Genomic DNA, 27,076 nt, shown 5'->3' with positions numbered 1-27,076 from the left:
AACGAGATGTCGACGATACCTGTTCGTAAATAATTATAAAACATTGGTGGCACATGTAATAGGATCAGAATTGTGTGTACAATAAAAAAAACCATACCACTTCGTCGGAATAAAATCACCGTAAACACCTCCGATGAACAAATACTTCGTCTTATGATTTATTTATTCGCCGACGCATTCTTTTTTCTGTACAAAATTTCACGGAAATAGAAAGTTCCAATCAACATCGTTAAAAAGCAACAGATAATTGCGAGACCGTTCCATTAATGGGCAAAATATTAAATAATTAACATTGTACGTCGATCGACGCGTAACTCGTCAAAGTTTTATTCGAATCTCTCGTTTTCACTCAGCAGGCCACATTTGAAAATGTTCTTAATGGATGACTGGGCGAGTCTTAAACAATTTACACAAACACATGTTTAACAAAGTATAATCGTCGGAACAAACATACTTCCGTTGAATATCGAACGATACTCGAGGAACATCTTACTTTATTAACAGTTTCGTAGCTAATAAAATAACTGAAATATACACATTTCTCCAAGGCAATGTTTCGTTCGCAGTGTACCTAAGCACGATGACTATACAACGATTATGATACAGTTTAAGTCTTCTCCTCGCAGTCTCTTCTGCGCCGAAGAGGAGCGACTTTTTATTTAGAAGCCTTGGAAAGCACGACTCCGTTACCACCGCTCAAAAGTGTCACATCAAAAATACAGACATCTTTGAACCCCTGGACGAAGCAAGATGCGTGAAACTTTTCACAAGTATGACGCACTTACAACGACGACAAACTAGCCGAAACTTTTATTAAACAGTAATCCCGTTCATCTTCTTCGGTCTAGTGTAATTACAGGAATAGTCTTGGCAGTTGGCACTTGGCAGGAATGTATCCAGAAGGCAAGGATGGTGTCCACCTCGATGTCAATAGTGTCCCATCACATGTGCACGACCTTTGGCGTGCTATAACGAAATTACACGTATATATCGATGTATTTAAATTGATAATATTCGGCGTAATGCTTGTGAAACGGTAAATTCAAGTAAAAGCAGACACACTCATGTATTCTTAGGTCTTCTTCGACAAACTCATTCACACGACAGTATACAGAAATGGAAGATATAGTCATAGTATAACAGGAAAATGAAGAGTAGTTACGCAAGTTTAGAAATATAAAAAAATATAAATATTATCTGTATACATACACGCATTCTTTTTGCGTAGAAGAATCTACCGAAGAAGTCCTAAAAATAAAGTTGGTATGTATACAGAAACAATATCTTGAATGAAATTTAACGTGTATTAATAACAAAATAATAGCCTACCTTTTTCCCCACAGCCAATTCAATAAGACGCTCGATTGACTCTGAACATCCCTAGCTGTAAATACATTTATTTTATCGACATTGTCGCTAAATTTTATATTCCTCTTTAAACTAAACAAATCGCTACAGCAACTTTTCGACGCCACTATAACTTCAAATTCGTAAGTAATCAAAAACAAAGAAATTACATCCCAACTAAACAAATTTAAAGAAGAATGGAAATAATCAACAAACTTCAAATTTGCTTATGTACATACAAAGTGTATAATTTGCATTGACGAGCCTGGCAGCTGCTTCAGGAGGTAAGGTACTTAGGACGTCTCTGTGTGCTAGCAAAGACATTTGTTGTGTATGCCTCAACTCCCGTTCATCCCTCAATCTTACATCTTTTGTATGGCTCACCGTATGCAACTGCGACAGCCTAAAGGAAAACTAGCTTGTACAGTGTGCTAAGGAGCTTATGTGCTACTAGTAATACTTTGACGTGTTTTTAACCATGACAAATGAAGATAATTGTGAATGTGTCAAGCAGCTAATATTTGTATAGCTACGCATGGAAACTCGTATCCTTATAAATTATTCAAATTGAGAACTATTACACGTAATTACAAGCGAATACATCTAAAGGGGCAATTGTATCTCGGAAGCATGATTTTAAAATAAACATTTATCAAACCTTTGCGTTCGTACAATTCTGTAGGAACTCCAAAAATTGGTTGCGTATTCTTGAAATGAATTCATATTTACATGTCAGAACACATCTACACCTCGATCAGATCAGATGATATTTACAAATCACACAGGACTACGGAGGAAAGGAGGGATCAACTTGAAAAGCTTGTTTTGGGCTTTCCTACACGCTAAGCAAAATTAGTTGTTAAAAAATGTACGATTGTTTGCGTTGCATAACATGGGAGGAAAGAAAAAGATCGGTTATTCATTGGTTTCGAATAAAATTTGTTCACGTACTTCTGAGCAAGAGTCTCCTTGTCTTCACCGATAGGAGAATCAATGGCTTCCCTAGCTATTTCCACAGGTCCCTCTGACTTCGAAGGAGAAGGATGTTCTACGAGTGGTTCCTCACTCCTGGAAGTAGAGACCTCGTGCTTAGGGCTGTTAGAACTCCCAACTTTCCTCAACTCTTCGTTCACTCTGATCGCGTTAGAGAGTCGCAACTGCAACGTATCTCGTTCTTCGAGCAGTTGCATCAACTCAAGCGTCAATTCTTCGCACCGTACGTCCCGTTGATGAAGCATGTATAAAGCAAGGTCCAATTCTTGAGCTGGTGACGCTTTGTTCTCATCGCCAGAACTTTCCATGCTTCCAGATGCAACCGTGCCCATAAGAGAGACGTCTTTCTTCAGTACACTCTGTATCAATTCGTACTCCTTCACTTTATCCTCCAGAAGAGTCTTCAACGAATTGATTTCCATCTCCCTGGCCTCCAAGTTATTTTTTAACTCATTCAGCTGTTTTTCTTCTTCGTCCGAAAGTGCCAGAAGCTCCTCTATGCGAACTTCCCTCTCGTGAATTTGAACCTTGAGATTGTGGAGCTCGGCGTCCTTGGTAATACTCAACTCAGCCAATCTACGTTCCTTCTCCGCCAAGTCAACGTTCAGTCGTACAAACTCCTCTTCCTTCTCGTGTAACTTATCCTTTACCGTTTGTTCCGTCTTGGAAGACTCCGCTAACTGTATTCTCAGATTCTCGATGTCCCTGTCCCTCAACTGCAATTCATCCATGATGCTTCTGTTCTCCATGGACAGCCTCTGCTTTATCTCGTCGATTTCCGTCTCCTTTTCCTTCAGCTTCGCTTCCAGGAATTCTTGCGCTTCCAATCGAACCTGTTCTTTCTCCAGGTTAAGCCTTTGTATGGCGTCCCTGGTCTCGTTCGAAAGCCTCTCGAATCCCTGGAGACGCGACACCTCCCTCTGCAATTCCGCGATGCTCGAGTTCAAGCGCTGAATCTCCTGCTCTTTAGCGTACAACTCGGTGGTCAGTCTCTGAACCATTTCACGCAGCTCGAAATCGTCCGACTGAGGTTCCATGCTCGCTTGAAGGGACAACTGAGAATCTTTCTCGGCTATCACATACCTCAAATCGTTGATTTCTTGCTCTTTAGCATGCAACTCGTTCTGTAGTTTGACGATCTCCTCCTGATCTTGAACGGATCTTCTCTCCCTGGAAAGAGAAATCGATTCCTCTTTGGAAATCCCCAACTCCTGGCTCTGAGTCTCGATTTGCTGTTTCAAACCATCGATTTGCTTCTCCTTCTCCTCGGCTCTCAACGTGGCCACTTCCAGGGAAGACTCCAACTCGGCCTTTTCGTTGTACAAGCAATTGATCCTGTCTTGCATCTCCTGAATTATACTGGGATACGTGTTCTCGTTCAAAATATATTTCAGATGGTCGATTTCCTCTTGCTTCTTGTCTAAATCGGCCCGCATGGAATCTATCGTATGCTGCAGATCCTGATCATCGCCCGGCATTTTGAAAAGAGGTAAACCGTCAACTATATTAGAGGCACCGCGTTGATGTTCAGCCTGCTGAACGGTCGACAACCTGTCCAATTCCATTTGTTTCTCGTTCAGCATTTGATTGCTCCTCTCCAAAAAAGACACCTTCTCGTTCAAACTCTGTCGAGTCTCATCGAGTACTTTACCAGTGGCTTCCAACTCCGAACTTAAACGGTCCACCTGTTCAGTCTTTTTCTGCAACTCGTTCTTTACTGCGTCAATTTTCTCTAACTTTCCGTAAAGCTGGGTAATTTCAGTGTTGCTGTTCTCCAACCTTACTTTATACTCCATGGATTCCTGCGCGTATCGTTCCAGAACCGATTCCTTCTCTGCCAGACAGATCCTCGCGTATCGAAGCTCTTGCTCCAAACTTTCAACACGCGAAGCAAATTCGGGTAAATGAGTGGAGGTTGCTTCTAGCTCGCCCAAACGTTTCTGTAATTCACCGATCGCTTCCATATACCCCCGATTCTCTGCTGAGAGTTTCGTAATCGTTTCCTCGTTCTCCGATACCTGCAATTCTTTTCCAGTCAACCGTTCTCTCATGGAGTCCAAGTTCGACTGAAAGGACACCAGGGCTGATTCTTTTTCCACCAAATTCTGCTTCAGTTGCTCTAGTTCCTGTTGCTGAGCATCGAACTGTCCAGCATTGTTTTGTTTCTCTATTAGATACTCGTTTATCGCCACTTCCAACGCAAACATTTTCTCGTTCAGTTGCTTCACCTCTTTCTCCTTCTCTTCCATCTCCATCGCTTGCCTCTGCGTAAGTTCTTGAGTCGCTTGGTTGATAAGAGCGTCGACAGTCTCCGTGCTCTGCTGTCGAGCTAACTCGTTTTCCTTGTCGCTGAGAGATCTCTTCAAACTCTCTACCTCTTGCTGCTTTTCGGTCGCTTCGTTGCTCAGCTGCTGTACAGTGTTCTGAAATTGCGCCATCGCTTCTTCGTGAGCCACGTATTGCCTCTGAAGTTCCTGTTTCAATTCGGCAACTTCCTGTATCCTAACGTGCAAGAGTTCGGTTACCTCTGCCATCGATGCACCAATCGTGGACAATTCTTTCTCCGAAGTAGACGTCAACTCGGTCAGCTTCCCTTCTAGAGCCGCTTTTTCTCGAAGAACTTTCTCCAATTTCATTTGCGATTTGTTTGCGGTCATCGAGGACACATCGAGCTGCTGACGCAAATCGGCTACTTCCTTCTCCAATCTGTTGGTCCTCTCGAACGCCTCTTCCTTCAGGTAATCCGTGTTCTGCCTCATTGCAGACACTTGATCGTTGGCGTCCATCAGGCTCTGCTCGTACTGCTTCCTCAGCGATTCGTACTCATCTCTGGATTTGCTCAACATCTCTTGCAATTCTGAAATCTTTTTGTTCAGATCGTCGACGATCTGGATTGATTCGTTTTCGTCCGCTGTTCGTTTCGACTCGAAGGTGGATAATTTCACCTTCTGCTCCTCTAAATAGTGCTGCAGCTGTTCGTTCTCTGTTGCCAGGGCTTCCATTTCGTCCTTGAGATCATCGATTTCGTCCTTGTACTTCTTGCATAGGTTCTCCAGGTCTTCTCCCTGGGCGGATCTTTTCTGAAGACGATCGTGTTCGATCGGTTTCGCTTCTTCTTTCAGGGCAACGGTTTCGCTTCGAGCAACGTCGCCTACTTCTTGCAGTCGTTTATCCAGAGCCTCGACTTTATCGGACAGCTCTTTGTTTCGTATACGCAATACGTCCATATCCATGTCCTGTCTTTCTTTCATCTCCAAGTACCTTTCGTTCGCGGAAACAAGAACGTCCAAGCGTTTCGTTAAAGCCTCCTTCTCGGCGACAGCGGTTTTTTGCTCTTCCTTGACTTCGTTCAACGCCTTCTCCAATTTGTTGATTTGAGACTTCAATTCTTCCTCTATAGCTGAGTCGAGTTCGTAGAAGTCGCTGGCGGATTTCTGTATCTTCAGCTGTTGCTGAAGACTCTCCACCTGCACCTTGTACTCTTTCAGTTTCTTGATCATCTTTGCGCTTCTCAGTTGAGCGGTTCGGTTTTCCACGAGTAACCTCTCCTTTTCTTTCTCCAATTCTTTAATCTGGTCTTCGAGGTCGCCCATCTTTGCTCGCAACTGCATTTCCGTGCTAGGGACTATCGTGGTGGTAAGTTCGCCAGTCAACTGTGCAGTATCCGCAGTCCAATCCCAGGCTTCTTCGTCGACGTTGAATTTTTCAGTGCAGCCCACGTCCCACGTGGATTCAGCTCCTGTGTCCGAGGTTTTTGAGGTGCTTGGTTCGACTTGTGCAACCGTGGATTCTTCCAAAGGCGTTGATTCTTTGGTAGATGTATCTGTAACACTAGATGTTTTATCAGAATTTTTATAAGCCTCCTCCAAACCTCGCGTGAGATTCGCGACGAGCTCTTTCGCTTCGTCCCTTTCGCGCGCAACTTTCTCGATCTCCATACGTAAATTTCTTCCAACCTCGATCGACTCCTTCATCTCCTCCAACGATCTGGACAAATCGTTCACCTGCAACTGCAACAAATCTCTCTCTTTCGTGATATTCAAAGTGCGATGCTCCAAGTCTTGTATCAATTCAGGATCCGTTGAATTTTTCAATTCTGCTTCCAAATTGATGATTTGCGATTTGTACGTGTCCAACAAGACGTTTTGTTGGTCTCGTTCAAGAACTAGCTTTTCTAATGCTTCTTTCGTTGCATTCAAACTTGTCCCTAATTCTTGTATTTGATCGTCTCTAGCTAACGATAACTCCTTGAATTTATTGTCTGTATCGTTCTGTTGTTCCATCATTCGTAGGCTGAAATTATGTAGCTCTGCATTCAAAGAATCAATCTGCCTATCCTTCTCCATTAAAACTTGCTCCAGTTGCTCCAGTTTTTCCAAATGTTCTCGCGCTGCATGCAACTCTTTCTGGGATATTTCTAATTCTTCTACTCGTTGACTGTAGTTTTGCGATACCTGCAATCTTTCTTCGACCATTATTTTCTGTAAGTGATCGATTTCTTGAGTAAGATTAAAACACTGTGCTTCTTTTTCATCCAACAAGGTCTGCAATCTCTTTACTTGTATATCGCTCAACGGATCGGAATCAGAACTAGATAATGTACCAAAAACTTTGGATGCATCGAACAACTGAGGCACGTTATCTTGTTCGGTTTGTGGGAAGTCAAACATAGGTGCTTCTCTCTTAACTATCGTTGATTTATCTACAGATTCTTCTGTACTTTCTGTACTCTTCTGATTTTTGTATGTCTCTAACTCACACTTCAAGTCTTCTACTGCTTTCCGATTGTCATTCCTCTCGGTTTTTAAGGACTCGATTTCTTGCTCAAACCTGCTTTTCATATCTTGTAACAATTTTTCTATTTCTATTCGTTGTTCCTCTTCGGATTTAAATAGAGCTATCTGGGAATTTAATTGTTCCTCCAGTTGATTTGCACGTTCCTGAACAACTTGCATTTCTTTTTGCACGTTCAACAATTCCGTTTCGCGATCCTCGCATTTCTTGACCAAATCGGAATTTGAGGAATCAGCGCTCTGTAACCTTTCCGCGATTTGTTGATTTTCTTCCAAGGTTTGATCCGCGGCACCAAGTTTTTCTTCTAAAGTAGCATTCGCAGTTCGTAAACCTTCAACCGTGTCCACTAACTCTTTATTTTCCTTTAACAACTGGTCTAATTTTGTTTTTATTTCTTCGTAACTCGCTGTCAATGTGTTATACTTGAATAAAAGTTCGTTGTAAGGATCTTCTAATGCTCTATCCCTCATACTAGTCTGATTCATCACATCGTTGAACCTAAGAGACTCCCGCATTTGTACGAAATTGCCAATCGAATTAGCTAACTCGTTATCTAAATTCTCGATTTCTGCCTCTCGCTCCTGTAATTTTGCCTCCAGTGCTTGCACCAGCGTTTGACATTGCTCGCAATGACTGCAATGTTGTACTCCAATACTCTTCATATAATCATCGGTAATTTCTTCTTCTGGAGTTTGCGTAGTCTCAGTCACGTTAGTAACAACTTCCTTTTGCATCTGTTCGATTAACACTCTTCGTTCCTCCGATTCCTTTTCTGCATTTTCTAACTTCTCATTGATTTGTCTTTGCTTTGATAACAATAAACCACTCTCAGCTCTAAGATTCTCTATTGTTGCAAGCTGTTCGACATACTCTGCCTCCATAACTTGCATTCGTACACCAAGTTCTCTCGCTTTTTCCTTCACTTCGTCTAGTTCTAATTGTTTATGTTCATTTTCTTCGGCGATTCGTTGCTTATAACTTTCATATTCCGACAAGATAGCTTCTTTATCTCCTTTTTCTACGTCAAGCTTAGATTTTGCAAGATCCAGCTCTGCCCCTAGCCTTACAATTTCCGCTCCCATTTCTGTAATTTGTTGCGCATGCAAAGACATCTTCTCTTTTGTACTGTTCAACTCGCTTACGAGCTCAGCGATATTCTTAATAGATTCTGCAGTCTCGTCTCTGGCCTGTATTAACTTTTCTTCTAAATCTGCAATTTTATTATCCTTCTCGCGCATCGAAATTTCTACATCCTGAATTTGTTTGTTTTTAGCTTCCTTCTCGTCCTTTTCAGTCATCCATTTCTCTTCAAGTTCAGTGACCCTTGTCTCGAGTTCCTGGCATACTGCTGTTTTCTTCTTTAGATTTGCTGCTATTTTCTTCATCTTTTCTAATTGCATTTGTATTTTATCTTCAGAATCTTTCAATTTCTGATCCAAATCAGTAATCTTAGACTCCAAAGCAACTTTAACCTCTTCCGTCACGTTTTCTCCGATGAGTCTCTCTTTTTCTTGTAATTCGGCTTTTAATGTTTCACATTCCTGCGTCTTGAAATTCAGTTCTTCGATTAGACTTTCGAGTCTTTGATTTTGTAATTCCATATCTTCCATATGCTTCACTTTAAGTTGTTCTATTTGTTTGTATCCAGTCCTCAATTCCGTTTGCAAATCTTCGACAAATTTAGCATTGGTATCTATAATATTCTGCAATTCCCAAGCTCTTCTTTCGGCTTCAGCTTTATCATTTTTAGATTCTACAATTTGTGCATCCAAGTGTTCTTTTGTCGCAATTAAATCGTCAAGTTCCTGTTGCTTTTCTGCTAATTGATTTTGAATATCATCGTTCTGCTGAGACAGATTCTTGACTCTTTCTAATAAATTCCTGTTCTCTTTCGTGGTCGCGTTGATGTTATACTGAATTTCATCTAAACTCATATCCCTACTTTTTAGTCGTTCCAATAGTTCGTTATACTCTTCCAAAGGTTTTGATTCCTTTACTTTGTCGTTTAATTCTGCAATATGTTTTTGTAAAAAATATATTTCTTCTTCTTTACTCCTTATTATATCATTAAGATTTGCAACTTCGCTAGACATCGACGTAAGCGAAGCATCTTTTTCTTCAACTAACATTTTACAATTATTAAACTCGTCTTGCAAACTGTCTATTGTAATCATTTTATTTTGTAATTCCGTATACTTTGTGTGCAGTTCTTGATCCTTTTCTTCAACGATATCTTTTAACATAGCGATTTCATTTTCTTTTTCGGATATCGCTGTAAGCTGTTCTTGGATTTTCGATTCATATAAAGCTGTATCTTGCATTTGTTGCTTCAATAAATTATTTTCTGCCTCTTTGTCTTTCTTCTCTTCAAGCAACAATTGATTTTCATTTTGTAAAACCTTGAATCCTTCTTCGATAGAAGTTTTTTCTACCGATAATTTCTCTAATTTTTCCTCCATTTCTTTCAATTCATTTTTTAACCTCTTAAATTTTTCTTCGGATGCTTCGAATTCTACGATCTGCTTACTTTTCTCTTCTAATTCTTCTTCTTTATTTGCAAGTTTAATTTTCATTTCTTCGATTAGGCCAGTTTGTTCAGCGATCAATCTTTTATATTCTTCTATTTCGCGTTCTAGAGAAGTAGCGATCATCGATTCTGTATGCAGATGGGACACAGATTCATCCATCTGTGGCATTTCGGGTGTTTCTTTATTAGATTTTTCTAGTAGCGTGTTAATTTGTTCGTGATGTTTCTGTATTTCTTGATTCAGTTCTTCCTTTTCTTTCAACAATTCTTCTACTTTCGATTTCAAGTTAATCATTTCAAGATCCTGAGCAGCGACGTCGTGTGATTGTTCCAAGGTGTTACGCAATTCTTTTATTTCCTTTTGAAGGAGAGTTTTCTCTTCTATTAATTCGTCGATTTGCATTGTAAAATCAATTTCCCTCTTCGATCTCTCCAACGAATCCTCTGGCTTAATAGAAGAGATTTCTACTGTTAATGCTTCGATTTGTTTTTGTAAATTACTATTTTCTTCGGTGAGTTCCGATAGTTGCGTTCTAAGTTTAGACAATTCCGAGGATTGATTATTATTTTCTTCTAACAAAGTATCAACTTTTGATTGCAAATCATCACTTAACCTACATGTCGTTCGACTTGCTTCTATATATTCCAACTGTTCTTCCAGTTTCGTAAGCTTAATTACTAGTTCGTGATTTTCTTGGGTAAGGAGCTCGATTTTCGTCATGTTTTCATTGTGACCCGGAATACGTTCGAAAGATTCCGTCGAACCCGTGTCGGAAGATCCTTTCTCCTCTATTTGACTCGACTTCATTGTCAAGTCAGCATTTTCTTCGAACGGTTCTGTAAATTCAACGTGGGCATTTTCTCTTTCATTTATTTTATTCAATTTAAGGGTTAATTCGTTATTTTTATGTGTCAAATCTTCGATCTTCTTCAACAAATCACTTTTGTCCAATTCTTGTATGGCTTCAAACGACTCGGTGGATCCAGATTCAGAAGCACCTTTTTCTTCCAACTTCGATATTCTATTATATAGCTCACTGTTTTCTTGGGTTAAAGTTTCTATCCGTTTAATCAGTTCTTCTTCATTAGCTCCTGACGAAGGTTCTAATTTACTTTCATTCTTCGATTTATGGACAGCTTCTAATTGTTCTTCCAAATTAACGACTTTCATTTCCGCCGTTACTCGGAGATTCTCAGATTCTGCATTTTCCACTTCTAACGATGATATTTCCTGTTTTGCCGCGTGAAGTTCTGAAACACAGATCATTTTCGTAGTGCAGAAATTGTGTTCCATATTTATGTAGTCTCAAAATTAATATGTAAATTAATTCGATAATTACCTTGAATTAGATCCAATTTTTGATTCTCCAAAGCGGCAATGGCTTCAATTTGCATTTGAATTTCTTCCGCTTGAACAGAAACTTTACTTTCGAGGTCGACAATGCGTTCTTGCCAGTCTCCTGCTGAGGCTGTATAAATTGTACAACATGCTAATGACATGTATAATTGACATTACGGATAATTGATATTAACTGATAGTAAGTGCAAAGCAAGCAAGTTAAAAACATATAAATAAAAATTTAGCACGTTTGAATCAACGATATTATATTATTTATATTAACTGTTTTCAAAGCATTAATATTTTTAATTAATGGCCTTAAACAGATTAAATTAGCAAGCAATTGACAAATTAAAAATAAATAAAAAATTGATTTATATGTTACTTTGAGTGCCGCTTATTTATTTGTTAATGTGTAGTAGAACATTATTCATACTTTAAATTGTAATGTGTAGATGATTTTTTTAAAATAAGAAAATCTGTTGTCTAATTTTTCATGCAAATAAGTTAATTATACCAAAATGTATGTGAGATATAAATATTACATTCTAAAGAGTAAGTCTACTTCTACAAATCAGAGTGTAGCAAACTTTGACAAGTAAAGTAGGTACCATGTTATATTAATTAAAAGATATTTAATATAATTGATTAGTATTCTGAATGAATATTTTAAAAATTTAGTATATACCTAACTAACTATGTAACAGGACTCCATCACCAAAAATTAGCATAAATATAACTGTCTCAATATTGATACTTCTCTTGGAGTAAGAATAAAGAGTAAAATAAATATCGACAGTTCGTTCTAACTATTTTGTATAAAATCAGTCTTCAAAAAATACAATAGAATACATTACAAGTGCTTTAGTGTACGTATTATCAAATATATGTACACAAACATCGGAATTTTTCCGCAGCAAGGAAAATAGGGCTGTGGATAGTAAACCTTCGAGAATAATATAAACGGACAACGCATTGCACGTACAATTGGTAACAAAACTAGAACAATGGAAACAGCAATGACAGAATTTCTGTCCTGGTTCCTACCTTTAAGCTCGTCAAAGTCTACCAGACTCAGCTGAAGGTTACCTTTCTCCTCCTCTAATAACGCCACTTGATTCGCCAGTCTGACAAGTTCCGCATTTGTGTCGGACACCTGAATCATAACACCATATATATGTATTCTATTGCAATATAATTATAAATCGTTATATTAAAATGCCTCACCATTTTGAAATTCTCCAATTGTTTTTGTAAGTTTTTTACTTTGCTTCTATGTTGAGCTTTAATTTTGATCATACTCTTGTTTAAATCTTCTAATTCCTTGGAGAGTTTCGCTACTTTTTCATCTTCTTTAACGGTACTTTCATCTGGTAATCTAGACGCGATATCACTTTTCTGTTCTTCAAGTTTGTGTACCAAATTTTCAAAATCGGTTATTTTGTTTGTATACTCTTCATTTTTCGATGTTAAATCTGCTAATTGTTTTTGTAATTCTACTTTAGATTCTTCCTCGAGAAGCGTATTAGATTGCTTTAGTTCCTCTATCAAGTTTTCAAGTTCGACTATTCTATTATCCTTTTCCATTACTGCTCCGTTACCGTGCACGGACACATTTACAATTTTATCTTGAAGATCAGCAACACTTTTTTGCAATTCATACTTCTCATCTTGTAATTGCTTATTACTGCTTTCTAATTTTTCTAATTTAAATTGCAAATCTTCGATCGTTGGATCCCTTTCTATTCCGAAACCAGATTCTAGTTTAAATACTCGTTCGTTAGCTTCCGCTAGTTTTAATTCGTAATCTTGCAATTGTTGAAGAAGATTGTCATTCTTTGCTTTCAGGGAAGATTCTATAAGCACAAAATTTTCCTGCATCGATTTCATGGCTTCTTTAGTCTCCACTAAAGTATCCATTGTATTACGAGAAAAGTCAGCACTAGCCGATTCGGACAATTTTTGCTCGTTAGCCTGTTGCTCGAACCGTTTAATTATTTCTTCTAATTCCATTAATTTGTTATCTCTTTCTTGTAATTGCATTAAGAGATTTTCGTTCTTATTCTTTAATGATGTTTCTAAAAGTACAAAATGCTCTTGCATGGTTCGCATTTCATCTTTCGTATCTTCGAGGGTGTCTAACGTCGTTTTACCTTTTTTGGAAAGGTCCGCGGACATAAGCGTGACTGCCTTTGTCTTCGATTCGATGACAGAGTCTTTTTCTTTCAAATTTTCTTGAAGATCAACGACAGTGGCCTCTAATTCTAAAATTCTATCGTTAAGTTCCGAAATTTTGCTTTCTTTCTCTCGAATATTTTCGATTTGTATCGGCGACATGACTTCTGATGTAATCATGACTGGTTTAATAGGTGTAATGGATAGCTGATCTGTTTGTAAACCCATTATCATCACGTCAGGCCTAGGTACATCTTTTTCTTCCAATTGTTGCCTAATGGCTTCTACCTTTTCTTCGACTGCACGTTTAGTTTCAGTTCTTTCCTTGGTACGTTGCTCAAATACTTTTCTATCCTCTGCTAATTTTATTTGGAGTAAAGTAGACTTTGCTTTCGCAGTTTTTGCTTGGCTAATATCATCTATAGTTATTTCAGATGTGTCAGCCGAAGCTACATCTAATGTACGCGATTTGTCTTTAGATGAATGTCCCTCTTTATTTCGACGAGATAATTTGGCTCTAGATTTAATTTTTGAAAGTCTTCTAGCATATTCCTAAATTTAAATTATAATTCATATAATATACTCTACCTACAATATACTATTTATTTTTTATAAAACAAGTTTTATTACCTGAACCTCTTCTTCCTTTTTCAAAGTTGGCTTATTTTTCAACATAACTTCTTTAAAAGATTCCACTTGACTTTTACTTGCTTCGCACATTCCTTCTTCCTCTTTCACAGCTTCGGACTCTTCTGCTTCCTTCGATCCTGGTGGTTCTTCTGACATACCCCACATTATGAACTGCACAATTACCAACAATAGAAACCACTTCATTATAATTCAAATAACATACACTTGAACTCTTGATAATGAGAAATTACTAAGTCAATGGCAGTGAAAGTTTCTATAAAGTGATCAGACAGTGTGTCACCCACTGCTCTCATTTTTACAGACTAATTGGATGAAAGCTTGGCTGGGGTAAACTAATTATATTATCTTTGTGTATAGATGTCGAATGTCATAATATATACAGATTACCTTGGAACATATTTAATGCTGCAACGTAGCATTTAAGTAGAAACCTTGAACTTTTTCAATGATACCTTATATAAAGAATCGGGTAAAGAAATATATACAAATTTGAAACCATTTTACAATAATTGTTTCTCATACATAATACATGACAATTTTAACAAAAAACGTGACAATATTTCATTCATAATTATAGTTTTCAGTTTTTAATATTTTAGGAATTACAATATATATATATATATATATATATATATATATATATATATGTACATATAATAGTCTATACAATACTTGAATGACATGAGTATGAAAATATTGGGAAAGGAATTGAATAAAATAAAAATATTTATTTATTTAATGTTCATAACAAATTTTAAAAGTAGAGTACACAAATGGTTTAAAGAATAACGTTGATAAGAACGTAATACATATGGGTCTTTAATAAGACGCCCAAGTTAACCTCAAAGTGTTTCGCCTCGACGAATTGTACACAACTACAGAAGGTACCATCAACGTCATAAAGCGTAAATAAAATTTAGGAAATTATTTCGAACACGTAGCGAAATGACGTAATCTATGTTAATAGAAGATATATGAATCTTAATTATTTTTAGTGGGGAAAAATGAAAGCCAATTACAAAGAGATTAATTCGTATATAGGTGCGACGAATATATCGATTTCTCTAAAAGGAAGCAAGTTATAAAAACAATTTACCTTTATTTATATTCCTGGAATTGTCAAGATGGGAACACGTCACTATTCGTGCACATATTTTTGCTGACTTGCTTTCACCAATTACATCCCCGTATAACCAACAAAGAATACATGCATGTCCACTTTTGTTCGAACTTTACAATATTTACAATAACTTTATCGATAACTACAGGAGAATGTCGTGAAATCTACACTTTCAAATGAAAAGTCTACATAACTCTTTTCGCAGCCGGAAACAGTTGGACATTCCAAGCGTGATGGTACTTTCTCAATATCACACCAGAGGGAGACACATAGGTGTCAATTCTCACAAGTTCTTCCATGAGAACTGCACTTTTTAAGTATCGATATATCAAATAAATTCGACTAAATCGTTATATAACTAATTCAACTTAAACAAAATCTACATAGTAGTTTATAGCATGTTTTGGGGGCGGAAAAACCCATAAATTGTTTACATAATCTGCTTTATCTAATGGTGATGTTCATGCAGGGACGTGCGATCTGTGGGTTGCACAAGGCTTTGCATTCAGAATCCAAATAGAACCTACAGTAATAGTTTCATCGGCAGAGAGATTACTGCTGTTTCAGAAACAAAAAAATATATTTTAGTGAAAAGCTTTATATATTAGTCTACCATTACTGCTTCTCGAACAGGAACCTCGCATAGCTTTGTGCTTGTAAAGTATCATTTCGTTCTTTTTCTCTTTCATTCAGCACTTCATTTACTACGTAAATACATCATGCATAATAATTAAGAATGATTATAATACTATAGAGAAAAAAGTGTGTGTATACCTGTTGAAAGACTAAGTAGTATAGAAAGTAATCTCATTGAAGCTTGCCACGATATATGTACATTGCGATACAACAGGTGATAACAGCTGATTCATATGTGACAGAAGGCACTCTACACGTGTATATGATAACGTAGATCATTTTCATGACGCTTTCCCTACTGTTAAATTATATGACACGAAAGGATTAGGGACAAAATTTAGGAAAGCATCCTTTGCATCTGTTTTACCGATATCGAAACCAATAAACGCGGGATTTCTTGTTTAGAATTGTCATAGAATACACGGTTGAGAAGAAAAAGAATTTCTTTTAGATGGTTGAGGGTTTCGTTATTTAAACAACAAAATTATTAGGTTATTACCACTGCTTGAACTGCTTGAATATTTGTGCAAAGTTTCAAATTGTCGAGTTGCCAAGCATCCCTCGTAAAAATCGCGAATAGGTGCTTCCTAGGAATTCTACGTTGTCCGCGGCTGATGGGTTAACCCATTGTATTCCGTAGAAAGAATAGTTATCGGCAGTTTTCTTTTTTCTTACCCTATTCGCTTCCAAGAAGAACGTTGGGCACCAAGCGAAACAATCAGTGTTTATACATACGAATAGCCACACGAACGAAAACCTAGGTACATGTATACCTATACATATACATACCTATATACATGTATATTCGAGCCGTAGGTACGCGGTTGGCGCTACGGCGCATTTGCCAGTATCAACGGTCTGCGTTTATCGACTATCGTGTGTGCTGTGGCAAATGCGATCCATTGACTTCAGATAGAAGAATTTACGTGGTTTTTCCGTAAACGTCATCGTCGAAAAACATGATGGACGTGCAGGCTCAGTACAAAGGTAGGGCATGACACGTCCGTTCTCTTCTGTTGACACTCAAACGAAAACACGCTTGGACGACTCGTTGTAAACCCAAGGTGGCCACACTGACATTCGCTCTAAGCAGAACCAGACAATTCGTTGAACCGTGTGTGTTTTCGTTTACCATGTAGTTCGTCGTACCTTCTTCACCTTTTTCTTGTTGTTATTGTATTTGGATTGTGGCGTCAGAGTGTATCGTCGGGTAGGGGCGTTCAGCTATTGGCGTTCACTTTTGGAGGGAAGAAAGTGTCAGGTAGAAATGTAAATAAACGCGTGTCAGTTAATCGCACACGACTGCTCGTCACTTATTCCAGTTAAAACGGGATCGATTTTGTTAGTGTTGTCACACTATTAGTTTACCGAGCTCACAATCACAAACACGAGATGAACGATATAAATTTAATCAATAACGAAATTTGTATTTTCGAGCTGTGTAAAACGATAGAGGTAAGCTAGGGACAGTGCATGAAAACTTTGTATGTAAAAGATAACGCGTAGCGATCGTTAATACTCTAATAATATACAATTTGTTTTTCATTTTAATCAAATAAATCTGTTCCTTTAGCTATATTATTTCGTTTCTCTGAATTCTTTGGTAGGATTTTGTACGTATGAAAAGTATTTATCAATTTTAGTCTATAATAATAGGAATCCCCTTGAAGGATGAGGACCATGATTGCATTCCTTACATCTACTACCACCTTCCTTTGAATGCACGCCTGTACATACTCCCAGCTGATCTAGACGTAACTGCCTCAAGAAGCTAGAAAAATTAGAATTTAATTACCAGACTTGAAAACTTTCAAAATCAAGCAATCTAGTTTGCCTAAGTATTGTTTTTCGATGTATCCAGAGTACACTAACCTCTGCAAGTTTGTTATTCTTATATGTTCGATGTGGTACAACAATGTTGATTATTGTAAGAATCGGCAAAATTTTAATTAAATATTCTGTCTTCGTATAATTTGATAATACAATGGAAATGATTAAAATTGCAGCGGTCCAATATCATCGCTTCGGATCAGATTGAGTATTTCCACTGATTTATGGTTTATTATTTGATTTAATTTGTATATAACGTTCAAGCGTTGCATTTCACCTTTAATATCGCTCGACATTTAACAGAGTTATCAAAAATATGTGCTTAACATTTGAATTGCGGATTTCAGCTCGATCCTTTAACCTTTTTGAAGACCTTTCGGTTTACACGGATAATTTACCCTTTCGCCGTATAACACTATATAATATACTTCGCAATATTTTTTTTTATTTCATCTCTCAATCTTTGGTATTTAAAAAAAAAAATCTAGAACATTTTATAAAACATAGATTTCGTTTTAATTTTACGATTATCGCGAAGAGAGCGGCCAGTACCGAATGTTGCGATAAAAAAAGGTTCTACGAGTAAAATTGAATTGAAAACATACAATATATTTTTTCCACGAGGTTTCGTTTTCAAGGAAATCGATTTTGAAGGCACATGCGCCACGCACGCGGTTGGATCGTGTCTCGTCACTTTTATCTCATTCAGGAATCTCTGTACACGTTAGTATTGTGTTTATATGCAAAGTGGCAAACAAAGTTTACTGTAAAAGAACGGTTCGAGGGTAGTCTATTCTTGAAACGTTTTATAAAAGGCAAATGTTATTATTATTATGAAGATGCAGGGTTTTCTAAGATTTTTTTTTTAATGAATGATTGTATGGTGTATATTCAATTTTTTCGTTGATATTTGTCACTTTCATAGTTTCGCAAGAATTAAATCAAATATAAACTTATTCGGTCGAATAAACGTTAATCGCGATACGGTTGATTCTATTCGTAATCTATTCTTCGAATAAAGTTCACCTCGTCTCTCAGTCGAGAAGATGCGGAAACTTTATAAATGGCTTCCCCGTGAATTGTCCGACGACAACAAATGACTCTCGCGAATTGCTTGTTCGCTGATTTAGCGAAACGAGGCCGAGACATGAATGAATCAAATTATACAGGGTGTCCCAGTCATCGTGACGAACAACTACCATAGTTGGATTAATATAAACACCTAAAAAAAACATACTAGTATGTTTATTTATGTTTTTGTTAACCTTTAAGTACCGAGACGTAGACTCACGGACCACTTGTTAGAATTACATTACATTCTGTAACTGTTCAATGTGCTTGTTCATTGTTTGTACTACTATTCTACATGGTTATCAAGGTAAAACAATAAAAATAATAATTCCTCCAATTATTCGAATGATTTCATCTACCTCGATTTTTTCATCAGAAATTCAACACCAAATTTGTTACAGTGCAAAACGTTGTTACCAGGGGCGTGAAAATAGCTAGGCACAGGGCTGCGTAAATGTATACAGTCTTTCCCCTTGAAGTGTCCTTAACAACAGGCAACCCGACGCGCGTGCGAGTCGCAACCGCATGCCCATGCAGCCGTAAAGACGCACTATACTTATTGTCGTAGCTTCTCTTGTCATAGTTATATCTCGTAAACTAACACTGATCGACGATTACTTTTCGCTATGGAACATCTCGACGATAATAGCCTCTACACAACATGATCGTAACAATCGGCAAAGCCAGTGCTAACGTAAATAATTACAGATCAAACAATTATCGCAATGTTTAATTATTTTCATGCGTTACATTGCGTCTTTCCTTTTTTCTGCTAATCGAATATTATTTAACAATAAAATTCAATAACATAAAAACTACTACTATAAAAGCTATAATAAATTAAATATAATATAACTGTATAAAATGCAAGATCAAAAATGTTGATTTTGTAATTCGTCTCCGCGCTGCGAGTATCGTATTGGAATAGTAAGCGATACTTCCACGTCTTTAGTTATTCGTACGTGGTATTCAAACACACCATTTTCTTTGCAAAGTCATCGATTTCGCGTAAAATTTCTCAAGATCATCTTCACTTTCGAGTGGAAGCCTAACGTCACCTTTGTCTGAATTGAATTATTTTTTACGTTTCCGTATGACGAACATTTTTGCTGTCTATCTTTCTATAAATGTGATCATTGTTAACTTAATACGCATAAATGAAAGCTCAGCAAACATTATCGTCGAAATATTTTCACCCGATAAGGCATAATGCATTTTTCGTAACAGTATTGCCTGTATGGGTAACGTGCTTAATTAGCCATTTCCCCGGCTGTAAAACGCCAAAACACGATTTCCATTTCTCTGACACGCCAGCCAGCTTTCTATTTGAGAACCTGAGAGGCACGTAAGCACTCGCATGACTGCACTTTCTTTTCCTCGGATGCGATGGAATAAGGAAGTACAGAGCAAAGATATAAAAGCAGCGAATGGATGGCGGGAAGGCACGATCGATCATCTCGAGCGATCAATATTTTTTCTTTCCATATCGTACATAAATGTACACCGCTCGTAATACCAACTAAACGATAGAAAAAAAAATAAGACAAAGTCGAGATCAACGCGCTACTTAAAAAACGACTTTAAAAGAATCGAAAAGGAGAAATTTTTGAAACCCGTAAGAATGAAGAACCTCGGCTACTTGACTCACTCTACTTACAGGTTGTGCTCGAGGTTTCTATCCTCAATTTTCGTAGGCTCTTAATCATTTCATATTTTTAGACGGGCTCTATAACGGAGTCGAGAAGGTTTCGTTCGCGAATAACGAATATAGAAGCGTAAACCTATGTTTTATCAATAAAAAAAAATGACGAAGAAACCGAAAAGTAACACACTAACACGCGAACAACCATGCAATTGGTTTATAGAACGTATTACCCTCGACTGCAACAAATTTCCTGGACTTTGCGACAAACATCAATTCGAGCCAACTTTGGAAAGAAATTTCAATGATACATCGAAGAGAGTGAATGTTAGTTTTGAAGGAAGATAATGAAATTTCGGTCTCGTTCTGTTTGCTATCGGGCTGAACCTTTTCGACGGCCCAACGTTTGCATAAAGCTGCAAATAAAAAAAAAAAAAAACTTAAGTGGCCACGAACAAAACGGAGTAACGTGGAGGGGGCGATTATTGTCTGAAGCGTAGTCGGCGATGAAACACGGCTGTGGTCAGTCGTGACACTCGACGATACGATACCGTTTCTAGCTAAACGAGCGCGATTCTCAAAAGTGCGTTTACGATTCGGCCAATTCCCCGACAATGGCGTTGCTGGAAACGATATTTCGTCGAAGAGGTACGGTGACAACAAAAGCGAACGATACAGACACAATTGCATTGTGTAACCGTGAGTCTAAGCGTGGAACACTGTCGAAGCTATTCTTCAAATTCTTGCAGCTGCAAATTATTCAAGTTTAGGCGATTGCTCCACGATCACTTTCCACGTAATAACAATTGTCGGATTCATCAGGCGATTATATACTATACTATGCAATTTTATGATTAAATTTTTTTGTTAACTGAATTACTGTCGTATTTACGTTTACGTTTTGTGATTACTTAATCTGTAGCAACAGTTTCAACTACTATCAGTCGTCGCAAACTGCATTCACTTTGCGTTTACTTTTACAGCAATCAGTTGAAACAGTTATCAAATTAATCGCTAAATTAATTCCAGCATTATGTACATTGTACCATTGTAATTAGTTTGTATCGTTTAATAGGATGCTAACGACGTAAGTAGTGCGTCAATGTGAGTGTGTTTGAATTCAGAATACTGTGAATTAACATGATATTTCCGTATGGAAATGTCAGAGGCAGAATAACAAAATTAAGTAACTTAAACGTAGTTTTAAGAGTCTCGAAGCTTTTGTTCTGTCGTTCTCCAATCACTGTATTCGAATTGTGTGAAAGGTAAGCCGTTTGGGAAATGTGTCGATTTCTGACGCTCGTATCTCATCGTTTTTCTCTTTGGTAAGATGTACATAGCGATTGCATAACTGCTCTAAATCGAACACGGATATGCACGTTTAGCGACTGAAGGTTATGGAAAATTGTTGCTGAAATATTCGAGAGATGTTGAGCACGTGGTCCCGTCGACGCGTATGCAAATCGATCGAATAAAAGAAACAAAATTAGCCTCATCTATAAAAGTACATTAACAAAAAATAACACGATTAGGTAGAAAAGCATTCTCACGGAAGTAATTATTTAATTTTCAATGGTCTTAGAATGTGCGTAAAACAAATTAGCCGAGTGACTCCGAGTAACAAAATATTTGTCTTCGTGAGTGGCTTTCAGCGACCTTGAACCAAGAGTCAATTGAACTCGTCTCGAAAGTTTCCAAGTATTAACGAAAGTAAAAAAAATAAATAATGTAAATCTAAAAGATGGTTTTACGTGTGATGTCCCGCCTTTATATTAAATTTTTTTTTTTTTCATCAGATTTAAATGCCTCGTACTGTGCACTAATGTTTACTTTATCGAAGCTGTTTGTGCGTCATAAAAACAACGTTATAAATTTAGATTCGTCTTATTATTATGAAAACATCAGATGACGTCTATCAAATTTATCTAGTTACGACATATTTTGTTTCTTCCACTTTAAATCAGTTTTACATACTTTGTTTCGATGATTTGTTTACATCACACACGGAACGGGACGTCGTTGACTATCGGTGACCTAAACAACTTGAATCAGAATCTAGATCAATAACGCGGGTTAACGCATTGCAAACAACGCACGAGTCTCACACCTAATGACATAAACGGTGGTTGCTTGTTCCATTCAGTAGTCTGAATGTTACGTGCCCTGTATCGTTAATTTTCAGTTCAAGCAACAAGGAAAATCGTAAACAATCTCTGAAATATTAGCTATTACGAATTATTAGTTGTGTGTAATGAATAATGAAAATTTTCCTGTTAAGGATACCTCTTGCACAGAGTTAAACACGAAGTAAGAAATGTCCCCCATCTAATTTCCAAGAAGCAGAATAATTATTCATCGTTCCATCGCAATTGAATTGTATTTATAATTATCTTCCATCGCGTCGAAATCGAGTGCTGATGTTATAGCTTAATCTCCCAGTTAAATGGATTTACAATGTTACTTGGAGAAGCGATCGTTACTTTTGCCAACCAAAGTATTTTAATTGACAAAAATTATCGTAAAGTAATAAGACTTTTCCAAATGAGGCTTTAGCACAGTCTAGTAATAAATACTGTTTTACTTGTTATCTATTATTCGAATCATATTTCGTGATACATCATATCGCGAGCGAAAGTAACCGCGAACGTGACGAGCCGTTGCTTTTTGTAACTTGGCTGCCATAAAAACGGTAATTGCAGGTAATCGAGTGGTTGAAAGGGCTCGAGTCGAGTGGCTCGTTCAGTGTTTTGTCTATCGAATACGCGTTATCTTGTGCATAGTGTCTTGTTGTGCAAACACAGTCTTTATATCTGATGCATTTTATTGTCTACGATCGGTGGTAAAAATTCTACCGTTTGCTCTTTGCTCTATCCTTAATCATTCGAACCAGACAAAAACAAACTTGGCGTTTCTCTTATTGTTTTATCATATTCTGTATAAGGTGATATTTGTTAAAATTCGACTTTTTTCAAAATCGTCCCGCAGTCAAAGTGTTAAGTATATCGTAAACTCTGTACAATTCTGGAACATGAATTTTCAAATTGATTTCGCTATCGTACAGATCGAAAGATGATCGACGATTCGTTGTTTTTGCAGTGACGGCTGCGAGCAACGACGGTTGTAAGAATCAAACCCCGCCGACTCTTCTTTCAAGTTTAAGAAGCGTCCTTTTCGTAATCGGAACCGTAGTGATCGGATTCGCTGCTTTCTGCAACTCGCTAACATGGTAAATTTCACCAGATAAGGTATACAAATACGATTTCTCTGTCTTCGAATAAGGATCCGATAGAGTAAATTTGTTCCTTACGAAAAATCGGCTGCCCTTGTATAGAGGGAATCGCTATCACGTTAAAACTTGTTTATTCTTTAGGCATTTGCAGAGGTTCTGGGGAGCTTCCGGTGATTTCTGGCAAGCACAATGGGATAAAATCTTAGACAGATTAGGAGATGATCCCGTGACCGTCTGGGTTCATGGTACACGAGAATTGAGACGACTCAGAGATGGACAAAATTCTCCTCTAGATATAAACGAACAAATTTATTATTACGTATGGAAATGAATTCTGTGCCTTTCTAATTGTAAGATAAACTTGCCGTCCATTTGTCTGTGTGAAGCTGGTAGCTCGCACCGTGGAAGCTGATAAATAATTAAGGATTCCGACTTCATCTTCGATAGTTGTATGTATAGTTGCTGATGTATCAAATTAATGTCTATCGCTATCACTCTGGAACTGGCTGCTAGAATAAAATTCTGTCCATCTCTGGTTTACACTTTATCTTCGAATAAAAAGTGTATACTATTCTCAACGAATCTCTTTCAGGGTCGTTGGGATTAACGTTTTTCGTTTACTGGTTTTTCGGCGGTATTTACACACTGTTGGACGTCACCAACAGACCAGCCGCTTTGCGAAAATACAAAATACAACCGGGCACGAACGAGCCCGTCAACAGGAGGGAATTGTGCAAAGTAATCGCTCAAGTACTGTTCAATCAGATAGTTGTCGGTGTTCCTCTAGCGTACGCCAGTTATCGCTTTATGGAATGGCGCGGTTATCCCCCTATGCGCGAATTGCCGACCTTCCACTGGGTACTCGTTGAAATCGCTATTCTTATATTATGCGAGGAAATTGGATTTTATTACTCGCACAGGTACGAAAATTTCTCATGCTGTTCATTCACGAGGTCATCGTGCATTAATGCAAATTTCCTTTTATATCTATAGCAAATTAAAAGAACACCTCACTTACGATTATTAATCGTTTATGCAGTGCCCTTCTAGGTCTAGTAGGATCATTCTGTATATCACACTAAACAATCCAGTAATGTTTTTACAGAATCCATACACTTGTGTAATATTTCGAAGGTTTTATCGAGTACATTATCGCGATCGCGCATCATACTTATTCGTCCGAGTTATCCTTTAATTATTATCTCGAGTAATGTGTCGTGCATGTTATTGTCAGCCAAGAAAACTTGTGTAACAATTAAATTATATTACAGATTTCTACATAGCCGCTATCTGTACAAGTATATACATAAACAGCACCACGAATGGACAGCCCCTATAGCTGTAACATCGCTATATTGCCATCCCTTAGAACATATTGGCTCGAACCTATTGCCACCGTTTTTGGGAGTATTCATCGTAGGTTCTCACGTGGCTACCGCTTGGCTTTGGTTCTCCCTTGCTATTTTATCCACGTTGAATGCTCACTCTGGTTACCATTTACCATTCTTCCCATCTCCAGAAGCTCATGATTTCCATCACTTAAAGTAAGTATATCTACCGTTGGGAATGATTTCAGACCAAAATGGTGTTGAGCGGTTACATCACCTTGGCCCTCGGAAATATGGATACAAAATTGATGATTTATTTTGACAAAAGTAACAACTAAACAAAAATATCTTGTATTGTTTCAGGTTTAATCAATGCTTCGGAATTTTGGGAGTGTTAGACCGGGTACATGGAACAGACACACAATTTCGTAATTCTAGAGTTTATCAGCGTCACGTAATAATGCTTAGTCTGGTACCACCGAGAGAGGCCTTTCCAGACCAAGTAAAATACAAGTCCAAATAGACTCTGACACCGTAATAACTATGAAAGTTCAGTACGAGCCTTTTATTATTCTTGATCGAGGGCGGTTAACCAGATAAATATAATCGGCAGAATACATTCGAAGCTGGTATCTTTTGTATGGTTATCTGATACATCGGTCGAGTACACTTTTTCCTATGTAAAAGTGCATATTTTAATTATTTCGTTTCGAGTGTAATTTCAGTTGATACGAACACCGTACTGGTAAATTGACGAATTATTATTAACCACATCGCTGTTGTTCGTACGATTTTTCTTTTTCTTTTTGTACAGCAATGTATTAAATGTGATTATACGAGAGTATTTTTAACCAGCATTCTCAAATATAAGGACAGTCATTCTAAAGTTGTAACGTAACGGAATATATTACGTGTTCTTTTCTTATCGAAAACTACAAAAAGATCCTCGGAATAATATAAGAGTTTTACTATAACGTTAAAGGACGAACTTTAGATTATTAGAATATCTTTTTTATGACAAAATACCGTTGAAAAACTTAGAATTATATCGAATATATTTCATCTGGGTATTATCTTATTATATTCGCATTATATAGCAATATTCGAAAAGCGTCTACTTGACGAATTATGTTTGTATCGAAATCATGACGTTAAGGCGAAACTATTTATGACGATTACTATTTTTATATTCAGTTCTATAATAAAAGCAATGACTTAATACAAATTTAGTCTAAGACGGAGTTATGATTGTAGTATCGTAGCAAAGGAACAATTACTCTTACGATTGTTATAAATCATCTATGGTTCTGCACGTTAAAGCTTTAAATTTGCAAAGTAAATTAAGTCGGATTACTCGAAATCTATAGATGCATATTAAAATTGGTAATAATATTTTCTGAAATTAAATTTATGTATATATACAAAAGCACTAGGTCACATCATGGAATTGAATCTTCATTTCTCTTTCTCTTTTGTTTAAGGTATACATTTTTTTTAACTTGTAAATCTCTAGCAAATTTGTAATTTATACGCCATGCTAACACTACTGATTTTATGTACCTACATAAGAAGCTTACTAATAAAACTTACAAATCAAACACAGCTTAGTTTCTTTCTGTGTTAGGAATATTGTTTATCAAAGTAATTGAACAACATTTGTTGTATGTATTTATATTTCATAACAATATGAATGGTTTCTTACATACATATGTATATAAAAATAGCTGTTATTGCTTTATCACATTTTGACAAAATAGAAACTTTACAAACATTAAACGAAAAAGGAAATTCGGCATAAAATTTCCTCTTTCCAAATAACAACTGCAAAAATCTTATAAAATGGAATAATTGCACAAAACATTGCTTATAAATGCAACGATATAATAATTATATGAACATTGCTTGATATTCATTTACTTTTTGTATGGCAATTATTAATTAAATACTCAAATAGCAAAAGAAAAATGCAATGACATATGACAATTATTACGATTAGTTAGAAAAATTGTGTTATGTAAGTCAAATATTTCTTTGGTGGAATACATACTACTTTACAATAATATGTAAAATAATACCAAGTACATTTTACAAAATCTGTATAGATATATCGTTAACAAAGACCATTCTAATCCGATAATATCATTATCGGGCTCTACGCTTAACAATTTTCAACTGAACTAAAACAAACGACTAATAAATTACTTTCACGTGAAATTCAACAATTAAAAAAAAAATTTTGATGTTGCCTTGACGTATATGTACAGATAAAGTTTCGTTCATTTTAATGAACATTACTAAATGTTTGTTAAAATATTTAAATTACTGCTTTGTCCAAGTTCTTCGATTGTAATATTCGTTGAATATTTTTATATTGTTGTTGTGAAATTTAATTTG

General features: G+C 36.9%; 2 protein-coding genes across 8 annotated transcripts; one reads left to right on the top strand and one right to left on the bottom strand.

Annotated features, from left to right (window-relative positions):
• Positions 1-134: 134 nt before the first annotated feature.
• LOC128873492 (golgin subfamily B member 1-like) lies at positions 135-15,303 on the bottom strand. Of its 6 annotated transcripts, XM_054117120.1 has the most exons (10): positions 14,923-15,303; positions 13,806-13,976; positions 12,228-13,727; positions 12,048-12,156; positions 11,002-11,130; positions 2,299-10,912; positions 1,587-1,750; positions 1,330-1,384; positions 1,210-1,248; positions 135-966 (listed from the first exon to the last, which is right to left on the bottom strand). In XM_054117120.1, the coding sequence occupies exons 2-10, from the start codon at positions 13,968-13,970 to the stop codon at positions 942-944; spliced, it is 10,800 nt and encodes a 3,599-aa protein (XP_053973095.1). In that variant the 5' UTR covers positions 13,971-13,976; positions 14,923-15,303; the 3' UTR covers positions 135-941. The 6 variants fall into 6 exon arrangements, 4 of the variants coding, with proteins under 4 accessions (XP_053973095.1, XP_053973077.1, XP_053973104.1 ...); XM_054117102.1 differs by lacking the exon at positions 14,923-15,303 and having other exon boundaries at positions 13,806-14,111; XM_054117129.1 differs by lacking the exon at positions 14,923-15,303 and having other exon boundaries at positions 12,090-12,156; positions 13,806-14,110.
• Positions 15,304-16,408: 1,105 nt separating this feature from the next.
• Positions 16,409-26,284, top strand: LOC128873622 (fatty acid hydroxylase domain-containing protein 2). 2 transcript variants are annotated; one of them, XM_054117331.1, is made up of 6 exons: positions 16,409-16,569; positions 23,222-23,351; positions 23,496-23,599; positions 23,947-24,274; positions 24,626-24,898; positions 25,046-26,284. In XM_054117331.1, exons 1-6 carry the CDS (start codon positions 16,542-16,544, stop codon positions 25,203-25,205), a joined length of 1,023 nt encoding a protein of 340 aa, XP_053973306.1. In that variant the 5' UTR covers positions 16,409-16,541; the 3' UTR covers positions 25,206-26,284. The 2 variants fall into 2 exon arrangements, with proteins under 2 accessions (XP_053973306.1, XP_053973297.1); XM_054117322.1 differs by lacking the exon at positions 16,409-16,569 and adding an exon at positions 20,575-20,773.
• Positions 26,285-27,076: the final 792 nt, after the last annotated feature.

The sequence above is a fragment of the Hylaeus volcanicus genome, chromosome 1, assembly GCF_026283585.1.
Source record: "Hylaeus volcanicus isolate JK05 chromosome 1, UHH_iyHylVolc1.0_haploid, whole genome shotgun sequence".
NCBI classification, from domain to species: Eukaryota; Metazoa; Arthropoda; class Insecta; order Hymenoptera; family Colletidae; genus Hylaeus; species Hylaeus volcanicus.
The sequence above is the reverse complement of the archived record's forward strand: the minus strand, read 5'-3'. Positions and strand labels throughout refer to the sequence as shown.

Bases quoted from the DNA above. Each gene is read 5' to 3' on its own strand.
- LOC128873492 (XM_054117102.1), bottom strand. From the start codon at position 14,009: ATGAAGTGGTTTCTATTGTTGGTAATTGTGCAGTTCATAATGTGGGGT. The intron at 11,131-12,047 runs GTAGGAACCAGG...CAATTTATACAG, and splicing joins AGACTTTGACGAGCTTAAAG to CCTCAGCAGGAGACTGGCAA. The intron at 1,751-2,298 runs GTACGTGAACAA...GTTTTCCTTTAG, and splicing joins AAGGAGACTCTTGCTCAGAA to GCTGTCGCAGTTGCATACGG.
- LOC128873622 (XM_054117322.1), top strand. From the start codon at position 20,740: ATGGCGTTGCTGGAAACGATATTTCGTCGAAGAG. The intron at 23,352-23,495 runs GTAAATTTCACC...TTTATTCTTTAG, and splicing joins TTCTGCAACTCGCTAACATG to GCATTTGCAGAGGTTCTGGG. The intron at 23,600-23,946 runs GTACACGAGAAT...AATCTCTTTCAG, and splicing joins CGTGACCGTCTGGGTTCATG to GGTCGTTGGGATTAACGTTT.